The sequence below is a fragment of the Homalodisca vitripennis genome, chromosome 7, assembly GCF_021130785.1.
Source record: "Homalodisca vitripennis isolate AUS2020 chromosome 7, UT_GWSS_2.1, whole genome shotgun sequence".
Taxonomy (NCBI): domain Eukaryota; kingdom Metazoa; phylum Arthropoda; class Insecta; order Hemiptera; family Cicadellidae; genus Homalodisca; species Homalodisca vitripennis.
The window spans coordinates 121,518,901-121,538,966 of record NC_060213.1 but is presented as its reverse complement, the minus strand read 5'-3'; the positions used below and the strand labels follow the sequence as shown (position 1 = coordinate 121,538,966).

The 20,066-nt window shown below is 38.5% G+C and overlaps 1 protein-coding gene across 1 annotated transcript in view; it reads left to right on the top strand.

Annotated features, from left to right (window-relative positions):
• LOC124366866 (cilia- and flagella-associated protein 58-like) overlaps nucleotides 1–17,517 on the top strand; it is a 109,788-nt gene extending 92,271 nt beyond the window's left edge. Inside the window, exons 9-11 of the mRNA XM_046823467.1 lie at nucleotides 14,394–14,621; nucleotides 16,194–16,304; nucleotides 17,304–17,517. Of these exons, the coding sequence (XP_046679423.1) occupies nucleotides 14,394–14,621; nucleotides 16,194–16,304; nucleotides 17,304–17,477 (513 nt within the window). The 3' untranslated portion in view covers nucleotides 17,478–17,517. The remainder of the gene's footprint in view (nucleotides 1–14,393; nucleotides 14,622–16,193; nucleotides 16,305–17,303) is intronic.
• The last annotated feature ends 2,549 nt before the right edge of the window (nucleotides 17,518–20,066 follow it).

The window sequence follows — 20,066 nt, the reverse complement described above, 5'->3', positions numbered from 1 at the left end:
TGAACTAGACGAAACCACTACAACATATATCATCGATGGTGGATTTCTCTTGCATCGCGTTGTATGGAATAAAGATGATACTATCTCTGATATTTTGAATAAATACGTCAAATATTTACAAACACATTATGGGTCAAGTATCGTTGTTGTATTTGATGGTTACTCAGACTACACTAAGAACATTAAAGCAATGGAACAATTAAGAAGAACTGCTGGTGTTTCAAAATCTTACGAACTCCGCTTTGATGAAACAATGAAGGTGCCAATCAGCCAAGAAAAATTTTTATCGAATTCATCTAATAAAAAAATATTTATAGACATGCTTATCAAGAAATTAAAAACTGTTAATATCACTACAAAACAGGCCAGAGATGATGCTGATGTTCTCATTGTAGAAACTGCTATTGCAGAGTCAGAACTTAAAAAAAAAACGTCTGTCATTGTAGGCGAAGATATTGATTTGCTAGTTATCTTGATAGGACGTGCTCAATCACATCAACAAGAAATTCTTTTCAAAAAATGGGTAAGGGTAATGTGGAGACAAAACTGTATTCATCGAAAAGTTTTGATAAATACCCTCATTCCAAGAAACACATATTATTTTTACACGCATTTAGTGGATGTGATACGACTTCTGCACTTTATAAAAAAGGTAAAATATCGTTTATTAAAATGTTCGAAAAACATCACGATTTAAATCAATCAGCTGAACTATTTAAACAAAAAAACTGCTCTGTACAAGAATTATTTGAAAATGGAGTACGTATTTTCTTAGCAACGTATAATGCTCCGAAATCAGAAGACGATATAGACTCTTTTCGATACACCCAGTTCATCAAATCAACAAGACTCAACAAACCAGTGCAGTTATCTAGTCTTCCTCCTTCAAGTACAGCAGCTCGTCAGCATATCCTTCGTGTCTATTATCAGACCCAAATTTGGTTGGGAAATGATTTAGAACCCCAGGAATTCGGCTGGGTACTGCAAAATGAACTCCTGGAACCAGTAACAACATTATTACCACCAGCACCAGAAGAATTGCTGAATACAATATTTTGCAATTGCAAGAAAGGTTGTGGTTCTAATTGCGGATGCAGGAAATCAGGATTGCGATGCACTTTAATTTGTGGGCAGTGTAATGGACAATCATGCCTCAACGCTTCATCAACTTCAGATGGTTTCAATGAAGAAAGTGAATATGCACCTGATATTCTTGAATCTTTCTATTCTGATAATTTAGTAAACGAGAATGATGATAATGAATCCGATATTGAACAGCCAGAGGAAGAAGAAGAAGAAGAAGAAGACGACGATGAACAAGAAGAAAATTAAAACAAAAATATTAATCATTAATAATGAAAAAAATATTTTATATTTGTAATTTTAATAAATTGATTATTGGATCAATAAATAAATATATAATTAAACTTTATTTGAAATATTTCTTTTAATATTGTATGTTTGGTAAAAATAAAATAAGTATTACATAGAGAATATGTCATTTATAATTAATATCTATAAATATGATATATTAAATAATAAATAATAATAAAAATTTAATAATAATGATAATAATGCTAACAATAATAATAGTATTAAGTAATAATAATAATAATAATAAGTGAATAATTAACAATATAACTCATTTGTTTTATTGTATTCTACTGGCTGGCCTCGCATTATTGTATATACAGGTAAGCGGTCCCCTACTCTTTGCGCTGTATCTCAAAAAGGGTTGAAACGTATATAAAATCCCTTCAGACAAAAGTTGTAGAGAATTTTCCGTTCTACAATTTCTCTAAACCACCTTCAAAGTCATATTAGCGTAAGGGAAACGAGATATTTGCAAAAAACTGATTTTCGTGAACTTTGACCTTAAATATCTAAAGACGCGTACACGTGATTATATGAGACTTTTGAGGTAAGTTTTATACCATCAAAATAAAGACGTATGCAAATTTTTAGCTTATTATCTTTCATTCCGAGGTTGCATCCTTATTTTGCCTTATTTTACTGAGGTATGAGTTGTTAAGCAGAAGTAGCCCGATACCCGTGGCAGCTTTAGCTGCAGCTGGCTGAGGAATTTGCTGATCCTGCTGACTCCAGCCTGTGTCTGGCCAAGTTGTGTCGTTTCTAGACTCTGTTACGCCCAAGTAAATCGTTTGGGAGCAGCACCGTACGGAGTCTAGTCCGCCATTTTAATAAAAATTTGTAGCGAAAAAGTACGTGCGTGGGGTGAGTTGATCGCCGGTACTCGCACGTAACGCGTCGCTCCGTGTTTGCCCTTCCCTCTAAAATCTAAATTTTTTTAACCTACTGTTTCGCTGATGAATTATTAATATATTTTAAAAGTACAGTTTAGGGAATGTGAATAGTATTGTAATAATTATTAATGTGAAAGGTTAAATTAAAATCAGATTTTTGCGGCCAACTAGTGTTCTGATTATCTAATTCCCAAGTCCCGTCTCGTCCGTTACAAGTGGTGTCAGGTGTGAAGGTGCGGTTCAAAAGTCCGTGATTGAATTGTTTCCACGTTTCTGCGAGTCCTACGGAGCTGAGAAACCCTGTGGAGATGGGACTGCGGATCATCAGCGATTCCAGTAAGTAAAAATAATCTATTACGCTTAACCTAAGCTAGCAATAATAATCAGCTAGCAGATTAATTAATAGTTCTTCTATTCAAAATTTATTTTGTATATTTTTAGAGGAAGGGCACAGATATTAATCAATTAGTTGAAATTTGAAAATAATCTGGTAATATATTATCGATTTAAATTAAAGCATATTTGGAAGACGTATTTAAATTTAATAGTGATGCATTGATCTAGGCATCAGTTCAGGCTATCATAAAGGCAGTGAAGCCTAACAGTCCACGTTAACTGCTACTTATTCTTAGTTAACAGTATTCTAATTATAACTTAACCTGTTTAACATACAATAGAAGCTTTTAAACTAACCTAGTATTAGTATAAACTAATATTAGAATAACCATACCTAGTGTGTTAAAGTGCGTTGGAAGCCGTCTGGGCGTCATTGAAAATGGCTGATAATTAATTATAATTGATTGATTGAATTTAATGTCAAATTAAAATAAATAGAATAATAATAACTTGAGACATCGACTCTGAAAAATATAGAGTCGCATTGTGGCTAATTTTCCATGTCAGGTCAAAAGACGCCAGCGCATTTGACATACTATAAAAATTAACTAATTATTGATTATTTTATTATTATTATTGATTGATAGTATGAACTTACAACATAAGTAGTAGAATCAAAGCAAAATTAGAATTGAACGGTTACCGATTCAATAAGTGATAACTAGCTATTCTATGATAATTTCGGGATTTAATTCGATATTTTGAGCTAAGGACTTAGTCGAAATTTTTGGACTTTACTGATTACGGTAGGGTGCCTATGGCGGTGTGAGGAATAGCTTAGTGACTAATTCAATATTAAAACTTGTTATTGACTAAAAAGTTTATTCATAAATCAGGAACTAAATTTATCGACTTTTAAATTAAAAATATTAAACGCTACGTGGACTTAGGCGTATAACTGTGATGATTAGTTAGACATTTGAAGAGATATTGCGTGAGGGTATGATTTAATGACGAGTAATTAAAAAAAAAATTAATTGATTAATTGAACGTGACAATTTTTGAAATTATTTGAAGAGTTGAGTTAGTGTATGGAATTTTCATTTCCCCTTTGGAATTTAGTATTGGCATACACTATGAACGCGTATCTCTTGAAAAAGGAAGAGAATCAATATGAATTGAAAATCCGAGGACAGCCTACTTCCGGTACGGCTGAGGATTTAAGAAAACGGCTGACGAAGTGTGTTAAGGCAGGTACGCCTATTGATCAGGCTGTCTTAGCTTCCTTAAATGTAGATGAGGAACTGAAGGCCTGTGAAGATAAATATAAGTCATTGGCTGCCTCCGCGAATGAATATGAGGGGGACTATACAGACACTGAAGGTCAGCGTCTTCAAGCCAGGATGTGGCATAACTATTTAAGGGCGGGACGTATACCAATAGGCGCATTGGGTGACAAAAGTATCGCAAAACGTCATGAGGTGTTAATGGATAAGACCAAAGAACTGTGTGACGCGGCCGAAGCCAAGAAAGACGCGGCAAACGCCGAAGCTGAAAATTCAGCAGCCGAGCAGACCCCGCGGCCCAAAAATGCGGATGTGCACTCGCCTCCAGAGGCAACAAGCCACATCACTGTCGGTGCACTTGCTCGACAAATAGATTCAACCATCGCGATCACACCGCAACAAAATTTTAACTTAACGTCATCCGCACATAGTAGAGGAGTGCCTGTGTATAAATGGGGCTTACAATTTGACGGCCAATCACAGAGCGTAGGGGCGTTTCTGCAGAGAGCAGAAGAACTGCGCAGAGCTCGAGGGGTCACCACAACCGAACTGTTTGATTCGGCAGTGGATTTGTTCACGGGACCTGCCCTAACGTGGTATCGATCTACGATAGGCCGTCTCAGAAACTGGGAACAGCTGTGTAGGGATATGGAACTGGTCTTCCAACATCCTGACCATGACATATACCTACAGCAAGAGATATTCAATCGAGTCCAAGCCGAAACGGAACCCATTGACTTATTTATCGCTGCGATGGAGGGGTTGTACAGTCGCTTGTCAACACCCGTAGTGGAAGAAGTAAAGCTTAGGCAAATATTGCATAACTTACATCCCCAGCTGCAAGACCGGCTTGCTCTTTTCGATGTTACCTCTCTTGAACAACTGAGAGTGATGGGTAGAAAGGCAGAAGCGGGACGCTTGAGGTCCATCACCACGCGTGCGGTAGCGTCTAACGTGGGTGTACTCGAACCAGACTTAGCATATCCTCCTCCTCCTCGCGGGCCGACTCGGGGCAATGCCCGTCCCACGCCTGAACGCAAGGTGTTCCAGGCAGCCAATACCTCAGATATTACATGTTTTAATTGCCATATGAAAGGCCACATCTCTCGGGACTGCAGGAATAAAAGAGAGGAGCGCTCTAGTCGAATAACGTGCTGGCGTTGCAACAAGGCAGGCCACATACAGAAAGATTGTAGAGTTTCGACTAGACTCTAAAAGACCTCATTCGGGAAACGGGAGCGGGGTAAGTGGATCCACCGACACGAAGCCCCGGAATTAAAGGAAGCTGTTTCGCAGCTACCTACTAAGGTGAACCTAAATATGTGTACGACTCGTAAGAAACTGCACTACTGAGAAGCAGGTCAGGACTGTCCCCGAGATTCGAGATGTGGTAGATGAACTTGTAGCCATCGGTAAGATAGAAGATGCAGAGGGAAAGGTCCTAATTGACACTGGAGCGCAGGTTTCCCTCGTAAAAAGAGGAGCCTCATCCGCTGAGCTCACCAAACCAGACGTAATTTTGAAAGGTATTTCTGGTAGGACATTGAAAACTTACGGGCGACAAGAGTTGACTTTAAAAATGAAACCGGGCGTTGAAGTGGTAGGAAATTTTGTGGTTGGGAACCTCCCTAAGGGATACCTAGCCGTACTTGGTTGCGATATTTTGGGCAAAGGAAACGGAGAAATAAATGTTGAACATGGTCTACTTCGGTTGTATGGTGGAGACATTTGGTTAAATCGGATAAAGAAAGGGGAGGCCGTGCCGGATCCTAACCGTCCCTCAGCTAGCTGTGCACCTCCAAAACAGCAACGCTATGTGTACTGCTGTAGCGATGTGAAAATTCCGCCCCGGTGTGAAAAGATTATCCAAGTGAAGACTAACCGATGTGCCACCGGTTCCGACGACTTAGAGGGAAAGGACGTGGTGATTGAACCCCCTGACTTTATCATGCACGGTGTTTATCTTGCTCGAACCCTGACAAAGGTAAAAGAAAACCGCTGTTGGGTCAAGACCGTAAACGCAAGTGCTGAGGAGTTAACTCTACCCAAGAACTTGAAGTTAGGAACGCTCGACAGAGATTTCGACCCAGTGGAGGGAGGAAATCCTGTGCGACAAAAACTACTAGTTTTAGCAGACAGTCATGGTCGTGGACTCCAGGAAATACTATCCGAAAGACTACCTAGAAATTTTGATGTAGAAGTCTTTTTCATGCCCAATGGAAAACTAAAACAAGTAACCTCGAAATTTGGTAGTACTATTGATACATTGACCGAGAACGACACGGTGATCTTGATAGGGGGAACAAACGATGTTGACAAGTGTGCGCCTTACCCGTTAACCCTGAAACAAGCATTTGAAAATTTTCCGGTGAAGTGGAAAGCGAGAGTAACTGTTCTGTCGATATTTGACCGCTATGATCAAGACCTCAAATCCGAACTTGGAGATGCCAACGGAATTCTTAAATCCATCATTCAAAATTTAGCTAAAAATAGAGATAAAATTCAACAGGGTAGGATTGAATTTCTAGACCTCAAAGGAAAATTAAGCCATAACATGTACACAAAGCACGGGTTGCATCTGAACCAACAGGGTAAAGTGAAATTGGCCACTGTTGTGCGCGACATAGCACTTCATAGCTACAAAAGGCCACAGGCAAGAGTAGGCATGGTGAGTCGTTCTGACGAGTCCGACTTAGAGGCGTGCTTGGACGAGAAGCTTAGGCATCTGCCAAGTCACGAGCGAGACCTTGTGAAGTCCACTCTCATGGGATTCAAAAATGTTCTTGCTCACAGTGAAGACCAACCTCTGGGTTGTACTTCGGCAGTGACACATGTCATACGAACCGGGAATGCAGCCCCTATTTACAAAAAAGCGTATCGCGTACCATACCATCAGAAGGCCACACTTGACGAATTAGTTAAAGATCAACTAAACAAAGGTATCATTGTTCCTAGTCAGAGCGAGTGGGCATCGCCTGTAGTACTTGTGCCTAAGAAATCTCCCGACGGTACCCCTAAATTAAGGTTTTGTGTCGACTACAGAGGACTTAATGCGGTGACCACCCCTGACGTGTACCCCCTCCCGAACATCACAGAAACACTTGACTCACTTGGCGGGTGCCAGATGTTCACGACGTTAGATCTCCGGTCTGGGTATCACCAGATTCGAGTTGACGAAGATAGCCGACCAAAAACAGCATTCAATGTCCCCGGCGGACATTATGAGTATCAGCGTATGCCATTTGGACTAAACACGGCTCCGGCCACTTTCCAAAGACTAATGGACTCAGTGTTAATGGGCTTGAAAGGTGAGAAATGCCTTGTCTACTTGGATGACATAATTTTGTTTTCCAGGGACTTGCCTTCACACCTGGAAGCCCTTCGTGAAGTGCTATCGAAATTACAAAATGTGAACCTGACAGTACAACTTAGTAAATGTAATTTTGTGGTCAATGAAGTCAGCTATCTTGGTCATGTAATCACTAAGAAAGGTGTTTGAACCAGATCCTGGAAAGGTATCGGCTGTAAGGGACTTCCCTGTGCCCACTACGGTGAAGGACGTGCGCTCTTTCCTAGGTTTGGCTGGCTATTATCGGCGTTTTCATTGACGGTTTTGCCACCATTGGACGTCCACTATTCGAGTTGACCAAACAGGATAGCGAATTTGTGTGGACACCAGAATGTCAGGAGGCTTTTGATCTCTTAAAAGACAAAACTAATATCTGCCCCTGTGTTGATATACCCTGACTTTACCAAGCCGTTCATATTAGCGACAGACGCGAGTACTGTTGCCTTAGGAGCAGTCCTCTCACAGGAGATGGATGGCCGGGAACACCCCGTAGCGTACTGTTCTAGAACATTATTCCCAGCCGAGAAGAACTACTCGACAACCGAGCGCGAATTACTTAGTCTAGTCTGGAGTACAAAATATTTCAGATGCTACTTGTTGGGGCGTCCTTTCAAAGTAATCACCGATCACTCCGCTCTAAAGTGGATGATGTCGCTGAAGGACCCTAGCAGTAGGCTGATGAGATGGTCGTTGCGACTAGCTGAGTTTGATTTCACGGTAGTAGAACATAAAGCCGGAAAAAAACACACTAACGCGGATGGGCTAAGTCGCGCAGTGCGAGCGGTTAAACAGGAAGTGCTCCCTGTCGTTGACCTTGAGTTAATTAGAACACGTCAACGCGAAGATCCCGTAGTTCAGGGTCTGAGACAAGCCAAGAACTTCCGGATGAGCCCGGAGAAGGTCCTGTACCGTTTGAGCTCGGGTGAAAAGAAAATTGTAGTACCAACTTCCTTAGTCCAGGAGATAATTAGGATCAATCATGATTTGCCCACAGCTGGACACGCCGCAGTGGCAAAAACACTAGACCGGGTGAAACAGAAGTTCTGGTGGAGAGGTATGGAAAGAGACGTTATGAATTACGTCAGGACATGTCGTAGCTGTAACCAACGAACGAATTACGGTAAAGCGAAAGCGCCCCTGGGTGACGTCTTCAACGAACCCCAGGAGCCCTTCGAAGTGATAGCGGCAGATATAGTTGGTCCTCTGCCCATTAGCGAATCCCGCAACGTTTATATTCTCAGTGTTATGGATCACTTTTCCAGATACTGTGAGTTTGTTCCACTGCCAGATCAGACCACCGAAAGTGTTGCTCGAGCACTAGTGCAGAGGGTGATAACCAAGTTTGGCGTGCCAAAGGCCTTAGTTACCGATCAAGGAGCTAACTTTACATCCGGCTTAATTAAAGACTTATGCAAATTTCTGCACGTTCGAAAAATCCAAACTACTGGTTTTCATCCTCAGAGTAATGGCAGACTGGAGCGGGTCCATTCCACTGTGATGAGAATGTTGAGTCATTTTGTTAACCGGAACCAGACCAATTGGGATGAATACTTGCCTTATGTCACCATGGCCTATAACTCCCAATCTCATGAGAGTACTGGGTATTCTCCGTATGAGTTAATCTTTGGTCGGAAAATGGAGGTTCCTATGGAAGCGGATCTGAAGATTACGGATGAGACAGATATATATGACAATCATATCGAAGCACTCCGGGAGAAACTACAGGAAGCTTACAAGGAAACTGCAGTGCTTAAAGCCAGAGCCCGAGGCCGTAATGAAAGTCAGTATGATAAGAAAGCTAAATCAACCGAATTCCGCGAAGGGCAGTTTGTATTATTGCATGTACCCAGTATAGGACGGCATCGTGTAAAGAAATTATCAAAACTATGGAAAGGACCATATCCCATAGTTAGAGTGGTATCACCTCTAAATGTTGTTCTTCGAATACGAAAGCGAGAGGTCGTCGTGCACGTGAACCGTATCAAACCTTATAAGGAACGTCCGCGTCCTTCGACCGCGCAGAAAGAAAAAGCAAAACGAGAATAGTTCCAGTGATGAAGAGGTAGATGATAGTGGTCTGCAGAACTTAAACGGAGATGTAAAGGGTGACGATTGAAACCCAAGCCCCGGTAGCAGTAGCCGGGCCTGCAAGTATCGGACGCCCAAAACGGAGTAAGAAAGAACCCGCGAGATGGGGTGACTTTGTTAGACTTTTGAAGAGCTTTGGAATAGTTGGGGAGTAGTGCTCGCTACATAGCCTGGGAAAAGGTGGATATCGAATTTGATCGTGTCACATGAAATCATAGATGTTCTGTTGTAGGCCTTTTAGGCGTTTTGTTGATCCTGGAAGGTGTCCTCTGCTTCCACCAGGGTGTCATATTCGAGAAAGAAGGGGACGTTTTACTTACAGACAGCTACTGGACTGTGGTGCTCCAGTACAACCTGACAGGAGTGGAAGAGGAAAACAGAAATCTAAGTATAATCTTGGTAAAGGTAAGAGGTCAGTATGATGAGTTTTTCCAAAATCTTCTCTCGCAAAACAACAGCTTACATACCATAGTGCATGACCTTGAAACCAGTTTCAGATACGAATATTATGGACTACAAAAGATGGTGACCGACTACGTTGGCAAAACGAGTGACTTGGTCACTCTGCTGCCGCGTACCCAAAAGAAGCGCGGTCTGTTTGATGCCGGTGGTCATGTACTAAAATTCTTGTTTGGAACTGTAATCGATAGCGATTTGGAAGTTATGAATAGTAAGATAGATGAGGCCAATATAAGGAATGACGAAATGTATCACGACACGACAGATCAATTAACTGTCTTAGATAACATGCACTCAGAAATTTTAAACCATTCGAGGGTAATAAATAAAATGATTTACATCTTGAAAGCGTATCACCAAGTGATGCATGACAACATGGCTCAAAACTCCAGAACAGAATCCGTTTTCTCAAGTTTGTTTAATACTCTTTTCCAATACTTAAAATTAAGTTGTGCCTTGTCAGAAATTAAAGATGCCATTAACCTTGCTGTACAAAGAATGAATCAACTTCACCAAGCTGTAGAGGACTTGGCTGCAAATAGGATGACTAGCAACCTATTACCCCCTCATCAGTTCCTAGAGGTCCTGAAATCTGTAAAACAGGTTATACCACCACCTGCAAAATTATTCTTAGACGTTAAGTTAGAAAACCTCCATAGCTTCTATAAATTTGCAATAATCAAATCGTATGCTACGGAAACACAGCTTAGAGTACTCATTAAGCTCCCATTGAAAAATGATAACCAAGTGTATGAAGTTTTCAATGTAATAACTTATCCTGTTTTTGACCCTTCTCTGAAAAGATGGGTGAAGTGGGAAGTAGACGACCAAAAATTAATAGTTAGCAAGGACAGACAAACCTATACCGTTTATTCATCTGACCATTACCGAAGTGAGTGTAGTTTCGGCCCTTTAACAGTGTGTCCTCTGTCGGAAGTATTATGTAATGTACACCAACGACCAAATTGTCCAATTGAACTTTTGCTGAAAGAGAAAATTACGTTGTGCACTAGAAAGTTGATATCCGGCCTGAAATCCCCAGTCCTAATTAGAACTCCAACCCGATGGATCTATACTACCTCGGGTGAAGCCAAAGTAGTATTGAATTGCTTTAGACGGGATGCTGGTCTAAACGTTAGTACAACCATTCTGAAAGGGGTGGGTGAAATTCCGAATCGGGATCGATGTGACCTGATTGCAGACGGGTACAGGATGCCTGCCCGATACTTCGGCAGCTCCTGGCACTCGAGCGATTTTGGAAAGATAACTTTTCCTGAAATAGATGGGATATATAGTAAAGAAGAAACCGAACTGTTGAATCAGGACGTGAATGATACTTTGAAGGTCCTCCAAGCATTGGATGACCAACTTGGCACTCTAAGCGTAAAGGAGTATTCTTTAGAGAGTACTTTCCAGCACCTCAGAGTCAATCGTTTTAAGCATCGTATAGTTAAGCAGGTCATATTGAGTGGATCTACGATTACTGTGTTATTAATTGTTGTTTTTATCTGTTTGAGATATCGAGTACGAGTTGCCAATCTGCTCCGTGCCAGCCTGAGAGGTAACCGACGACACCCCGAAGCTACCCGGACCGATGCGGAACTCAGAGACCTTGGGAAGTCGATTGTCCCAGATGAGCAGACCGTTAGAGAGAGTAACCAACCAGAACGAGAGTGTGTGCCAGGAGGATCTGGTATTATCGCATAACCGAAATCCAAGCTTGGTGTGTACTAGCCGTTACGTATGTGTCAGACGTATGAGGATCCTACGAACGTAAGTGAATTCTAATATTGTGTTTGAGCTCAACCTGAATGAGGAACTTTCGACAGTGTTTTCGAGATTGATGTGTCTCCGTGTGAACTTACAAGGGTCGACCCATGGTGCACTTATCATAGGCCTTGAACAGGAAAATCGAATTTTTCTAATATTGGGACCATTTACAGGGGTTTAGTTAGTAAGTAACAAGATTTTGCCATGTTTCGTCATAGTATAAATTTGTAACATTGTAAAAATTTAACGTTGTATTATTAATGTGTAACGAGTAGTCGTAGGGTTTCGTTGGAGGCTGGTAAGGGAGAATTTTTCATAAATTAATATTATGATCAATATCCAATGAGTGATATCTGGTGTCCACAGAAAGGTAAAGCCGGCACCCCCTTCCCCTTATACCCATTCCCATCGCTTCCCAATACTGGACTGTGGATGCCTAAAGAAAATAAATTATTAATACATGATGAGCACACAGCAATTAAGACTGTGGTGAATGCCTTGCTGTGGGATCTCCCGGGCCCCATCAGCAAGACAACTGCTGTACCGTTGCCAGCCCTACCAAAATGTTACGCAAGCACTTTTAATATTATTTTAAACTAGCTCACGAATAATACTCAAACGCCAATAGTATATAGATGATTGTTTAAGGAAACTATAGGTTGTAATTCGTGAATTTTTGCTGTTCAAGTGAACTAAATAGTAGGCCTACTTGCTGTTTTAATGTGTTGCTATGTTAATCGTATGCATGCCTCTAAATTTAGTTTTCAAAATGCTAGATTAAGAAAATATCAAGTGAACACTGTTTGGCACTACTAGGTGTATGGCAATGCCAACGACTTTAGGTTCTGTTGTAAGGATTTTAGTTGCCTCGTTTTGGCTATTACTGGCAGTGTATATGTCAATTTGTATATTGGTATTTTTTAACTTAAAATGTATTCTCGTTTTAGTAGTAAGACCTTGTGACTTAACAACTGTTTCAATTTTAAAGGGGTGACTGACCTACGGCGGCCCCGAGTGAAAGCCCATGCGGCTTCACCTATACTGGGCAAGTAGCGGTTAAAATTTCCTAATCGACACACTTAAATACCTTTTTTGTAATAATTGGACCTTAACAATCCACTGTGGTGGAAAAAAAAAGAAAAAAAAAGGGGTAGGAAACTAAAATTAACAATCTCCTCCTTCTCCATAATCCCGCAAATAGTTGTTGTGTCACTAAGGGTTGTTGTTTAAAAACATGTTTGGTTGCCTAGTGTTAGAGTGTCTTTCTTGTTGTGAGCGTATTAATTATAGATGTCACTATTCAACAACCATGTTACTTTAATTATTTATGTTAAATTTTATTTCGTTTCCTGAAACGAAATTTGTTATTGCTGAGTATGTTAGTCAACCTTGAATTTTGAAGTTTATTTTTGAATTAATGAAGCTTTTGTTTTATTGACTTTCTGTGAAGGGAGAGGCACACCCGAGCGAAGTATGTTTGCAAGTTTCCATCGATTTTTAGCAAGATATGTTAGTACAAATTTAACTTCGAAAGAGAGTCCAGATAAGGACATCCAACATTTTTTTTTCTTTTTTTCTATTTCAATATCTAAATACCAGTTGAGATTAGCTGAAACAAATTCCTGAATCAATTAAAAAAAACAAAAAACAAAAAAACAAGGGACACCTGTAGAACATTGGACTTACCGTTTTATGTTACCTCATGCTGAGGACAGCATGGTCTAAGGGTGAGGGGTGTGTGACGGCCCATTAAGAAAGCCCCTGACCATTTGACACTGTGAGGTCAATATTATTATTGACCAGTGAAGTACTACAGTATTTATATTGTAGTATTACCAACCAACGATTCAACAGTAAAATGTAAGTACTATTACTTACAAAATATCTACCGTCACCTAAATTATTAAAAGGAAATAAGGAACAGTGATTATTATATATTTATTTAGTAAGATATAAGTCCAAGTAATAGTTGCTCGGAATATTCTAGTTGATCTCAACTGAGTTGTTAAGCAGAAGTAGCCCGATACCCGTGGCAGCTTTAGCTGCAGCTGGCTGAGGAATTTGCTGATCCTGCTGACTCCAGCCTGTGTCTGGCCAAGTTTCTAGACTCTGTTACGCCCAAGTAAATCGTTTGGGAGCAGCACCGTACGGAGTCTAGTCCGCCATTTTTAATAAAAATTTGTAGCGAAAAAGTACGTGCGTGGGGTGAGTTGATCGCCGGTACTCGCACGTAACGCGTCGCTCCGTGTTTGCCCTTCCCTCTAAAATCTAAATTTTTTTAACCTACTGTTTCGCTGATGAATTATTAATATATTTTAAAAGTACAGTTTAGGGAATGTGAATAGTATTGTAATAATTATTAATGTGAAAGGTTAAATTAAAATCAGATTTTTGCGGCCAACTAGTGTTCTGATTATCTAATTCCCAAGTCCCGTCTCGTCCGTTACAATTTGGCTGAATTTTCGTACAATTTTTACTTTACGTTGTTTGTAACAAGTGGTATTTCTTTGGTTTTTCTGCTTTAATTTTTAATGTCAACTCTGCCAAAAAAATTTAAAAAACATGCTATTTGTGATTCAATCATGGCATTTTCATTATAACCTTGTTTTGTTACTCTTTTAAACCGAATAGCTAAGCATTTAGGCTGGATGAAATGATGCATTTTCAATGCTAAAAAGCTTCTGGAAATGCAAAGTTGACGTTCAGCAATAAGTCTCTATTAATCAAAGCTAACCAGCAAATTCTGTAACTGCTGTGTTTGCTACGAGAACCTATTTGTGACGTAAAATACTGGTTTTCCTGAAGAGGAAAGCAAATCAATATGACTTATGACTCTTGCAGGGATCGGACCCGTCCAAGTACGAGCTACTGCACAAAGTGAAGGTGCAGCAGAGGCGGATCCTGGATCAGGCGACCGCACTGGTGGAGGCGGAGCAAAAATGTGTGGACCTCGAGCGTAGGCACGCTCACCTCGACCAGATGTTGGCCCGATACCAGCACCAGCAGCCCGAGAGGGAGAGAGCAGAGAGCTGCAAGCAGCGGCTCACTCAGTCGGAGAAGAAAGTCAAGGTCAGTACCATAGGAGAATTGTTAATGCTTATGATCCCATCAGAGGGAATTAGGTTTCTCTCATTATTGATCATTTAACAGTTAAATCAAGAAATTTTTACCATAGATATTTGCCTTTGTTGTGTAATCTTTCAATAAATTTTCTTTATATAACTAAATTTGTATAGTTGTTCCTTATAAGTGTTTTAGGTAATTATTTTTCTTTTCTGACTAGTACTGTTTATCTCTCAACCAGTCTATTTACATGTTACATAACATCTAATGTATACTCGTTGACTTAAAATTGTTGTAATAAATTGTTATTATATTACTTAACTTAAGCTTGCTGGTGATTGGCGGTAGAGTGGTTTTACTGTAAACTATACACTCTGACCTGATCTTTGTCCTCCTTTTATTAGTTCAGAAGTACTATAAAATTACGATTCTAGAACCTAATATTTCAAAATTTTCTTGGGGGAAGGCCCTCTATTGACATCAGGGTTTCCATGCTCAAGATTTCTCTCAATGGTCCGGACACCCCCAGAGGAGATTTCTGGGTGCACCACTAACCAGTAACCACCAGACCAACATTTATACCCAAATTCAAGAACAGGACTATTACAAGAATTTTTGTAATAATCTCAACAAATACAGTTTATAAATGAAGTATATTTAACTAAAACAAAATGTGATCATAACATTAACAAAATATTGTACAAAATAGTTTAAATCATAAATCAAGACCAAGGCTGAATCTTGATGTCTACTCTCGGATCAAAAAGTGTAGATATCCGAGTTTGTAAATCGACCACATACTACCTAATACGCTACAATTACGTAAGTTATATTAAAATTTAGTTCATGTATTTCTGGGTTTCTACATATACAATTGTTTATACCAAATGTTTATACAAGATAGATACAAGTGTACTGTAATTAAATATGTTGTTGCAAGATGGTAAAATTTTTAGTGTTTTGAACAAAATTGAATTATTATATGTGTAATGCCGTATATTTTACAAAGTAAAATAGATATTAATGTTATATTTTATTATGACTGATTTCAAAGTTCTGACATAATTTTTTAGCTGAAAAAAAATACTGTTAGGCAATAGATTATTTTGAAACAAAATGCTCTTGGGTGGGGGGGGGGGGCAGACCATCCTGTTCATCATCATTGGTGCACCCCTGCTGTTATTGTTATCTTGAATTTATTTGGCTTTTTCCATTTTGGTTACTGGAATTTTTTTTTTGTGGGGTATGCTAACCAAAATTAGAAGTCTTTATTCTTGAACACAGAGTACATTGTTTGTGTCAATAAATAATACAATTAATATGCAACAACCAAAATAATAATAAAAGCTGAGTAAGAACAATATGTTACTAATTTAAACTAATTCTCATCTGAAGCAGGATTCAAATCTGAGATCCTGTTTTGATAAGACGAGACTTTAACAATGATGCTAGAGTGAATGTGATCACTCGAGCTAGATCAAATCAATTTTTGATGTTTTCCAAAATAGTTTAAGTGTAGCTTCCCCGAAACAATTTCGCTTTCTGACCTCGCTTATAATAGCCATTATGTTTTTCCAGTATCTACTCGGGGACCTGCAAATGAGGATGGAGCAAGTTAATGAGTTGAAAATGGAACTGGAGAAAACTAACAATGAGATCTTATCTTGGAAGGAAAAGTTCTATGAACAGGTGAAAATACTATTTAAATTGTTTACATGAATTGTTACAATAGAGGAGGTTCAATTGTTATTGTTTGAATTGAAAAATAATGCCTGGCTCAATTCTGATTGTTTGCTATCATTTTAAATACAAAAACAACTTCAAAGTATTTAATTCTAAGAAGTATTTAATTCATTACATAATTCTAATAAGTAAAAAAGGTCTTGAACTCAAACCTTTCTTTGCCAAACATTTAGGCTTTGCCAAATTTTCTTTGGCAAAGTCTAAATGTGTAAAGAATGATTTGTAATAATATTCTTTAGCCAATATGCCACTAAAGTTGCGTCTAGTTCAATAGTTAGTTGGTGTATTGTGTGCCATTGATTTTTTAAATTTGACATATTATAAAACTTTGTTTTAAAATTGAATATGAAATGGCTTTACATACCTAAAAAAGGTTTCTATAGAAAATTCATCAAGTTGTAAAGAAAATAAGTGTTTTAAAAATATAAATACCATTTCATTAATACACTAAATGGAGTTATAATACGTGACATATAATTGCAAGTCTGATGTTATGGAAAGTTACCACACCCCACTCCCCCCTCACCCTGCAGTGTTGCCACATTGTCATATCAGCTGATTCACTGTATAAGGCAACACGATGGTGTCTCGCTTCGTTCCGGTTGTTTACATCCGTTTTGTTTTTTTGGTGTTCGATTATTCCGAATGTTTTTATTTTATTATTTTTTCTCAAGTTCTGTGTAAAAGCGTTAATTAAAATCGTGAAGGTAGAGGATTCAGGAAGGTAGATGAGCAGTAATGGTCGCTCGATTGTTGAATTCAATCGATTATCCATTCACTAATCATACTTCCATTACAGTTGGCAACACTGCGCCACAACCCAAGCTTGCATTGATATGTCTCGTACTTTATTAATTTTCTTTCAGGTCAACAAAACAAATGATACTTATAGCATTATTTGTATACATGTTTTTAACTGTAAGTAATGTAAAAATGGGTTTTCAGAAAAAGCTAATCGAGAAGTTAAAGGGAAAGCCAGTGGATAAGACGATTTCTTGCATAAAGCCATCAAAAAGTGCCAACGCTCTGGAGGAAAAGGGGAAGGAAGAATTACCTCCATTGCCTTTAAAAACTAGATTCATGGGTGGAGGATTTAATATATCTAACAGCTCAATTTAAAAACTTAAAAATTGTTAATAAATTATTTTTTACTTTTTGATTAGTTGTGGTTTTATTTTCTACATCCTGTAAACCAGTGAATCCAAATTAGCTGACAGTGAATGGGAAAACTCAACTTAAAACATGGGGTAAGTAATGGGTAAGTAAAGGTTTATTTGACATAAGTATGGAAAAGAAATGTTTACTTTTTATTCTATTTTACAAGGCTATTAAGTTTAGAAATCTCTATAAATAGGCCGGCACATTTTAAAATAATATGAGTTGTTACAGATAATTATTGTTTTGGTTATGTTACCTTTGTTTGTAGATCGTTGAGATTAAAAAGGCATGGAATCAGATGTCTTTTGTTCTGCTACTGTGTTATGTTTTCTAAAGTAATTGTAGCTTTGACCAGCTGTCTGGCAACAGACAAATTTCTGGATGTGAAATACCTTGCAACAAAAAAATTCTCAGGCTTTCTGTTTTATAATTTAGGCTTTTATATTTTTCTTAGAAACTGTTCTTGCTCTAAAGAGCACATTGATCCAGTGATTGGATATTGGTGGAGCTCCAACCAATCACAGTACTGCTCCTCCCTCTTTACTCATCTGAGGATGTGCATTACTGATCTTGTCAGTTTGGTTTTAACACCTGTTGACTGAAAATGGTTATTCTCAGCTGAAATGTTTCAAGACTTTTATTATAAATTATGCTATAAACTTTAAAAAATAGAACAGTTTTAGATTTTGTTTTAATTTTACAGCCAGCAGTAAAGAAGTCATATTGATCACTGAATGGTTGAACTCCAGTTAATCATTGTATTCTACGTTTTCATTTGCCAAGAACGTAGTCAGGAAACAATTTTGGGGGAAGGGATAAAGACAGCTGATATTTTTCCGTAGTGGACAGAGAGTAAGGCTCCATTTTGTTCTTTAAAAAAGTTCCTGAGCCGTTTCTTTGTTGAGAACGATCTTTCAGCAATACATGTCAGTAATACTGAATTATTTAAATAATAATAATCATTAAATAAAAGTAATTGAAAAAAATTGAAAATGTTGTGGGGAGTCTGGACACCTTAGACCCCCTCGCTGGCAACGCCCTTTTCACTTGTCTGTAGACATGAATCAACAATACCTATCCTGGCTACTACTTGACTCTAGATGGTTATACTAGCTCTAGATGGTTATACTCAGCTCTAGATGGTTATACTCAGCTCTAGATGATTATACTCAGCGTTTACATATAAAATATATAACAACCAGCACTATAAAATGTCGTATTGATCACAGATTGGTTAAGCTTCTATTGATAGCTCCTTAACATATTACATATTCTTTCCCCTTTGTTGTTTAGGGAAAGAGAAATGAGTGGGGAAGGGTTTAAAAATTACAGAGTTATATGGTAAAAATTATATTATATTATATAGTTAAAACATTATTTTTGATCTTCTGGATTGTTTGTGTTGTTGACTTTCCAGTCTCCCAGGTCCCTGCCTTGGAGGTTCTGGATGGTGTGGCGACCCCAGCCCATCCATAACAGTCCAATCACTGTACAGATGCCGACCAGCACGTAGTAGCCATCTACATACGAGTGGCAGAGACCGTAGCCGTCTTCACAGACCTGCAGACAGTCAAGTGAGCACTGAACCACTGTTCTCTCTCTGGCATAACGGTTGTGTGTTAGGGATTAAAAAGAGAACAGAAATTTGAGGAAGGAAAAATCTGTACACGAGTCCAAACATATAATATGTGTAGTGAACGACTCCGGAGTTTGTATTCTAATCATTCATGTAATCCTGGTGGATGCAAAGGATAAAATAATTATATTTATTTCACAATTTTAGAATAAAAAAATCAAAATCTGTATTGCACAAAACATCTGAACGTGAAATTATTATACAACTAGCTATTTCCCACGGCTTTACACGCTTTATGTAAGCTTTGATCGTGTATGGGCACTTCTGGTTCAAGTGAATTATATTTCCAACGCCGATGTACAGTAGAGTTTGCCTTGTTGCCACGATCAAGAAAATCTCTGTATGTTTATAGCCATTGTATGTGTACATGTACTTTATTATGAAGAGGTCAAACACTCTAGCTTTAAGTTGAACTAGAAATTTATCTTAATATTTATACATCATAACTTAGCGCCTTCAAATAGTGTTTGGCTATGTAATATTACATAACTATCTCGTAATTGCAGTTTATAATGGGCAGGCACTTTAAAAATTTTTATTCTTTGGAATGCCGCCTGGTGGCAACTTACATCAATGGGCATGGGGGGCATGGCATATAAACCTACTCTGTAGAAAAAATCTATATCTACATACAAATTTTCATAATGATCAGACAAATAGTTTCTGATTCTGTAAAGGACATACAGACATTTTTTTTTCATTTTTATACAAATAAGTGGGACAACAGGTGTATTGTTACTTGGTAAGAAAAAAATATGCGGAAATCAGAACAAACTGAATCAATTAGTTTAAGTAGTCAGTTAGATCAATTGATTCATCAATTAGGCGATAGGAAATAAAGAATTGTCACATGTAGAAGGTTAGTACACTTGAGTTTACTATTGCAACAGTTCATTTCAATTGGCTTAAGCAAT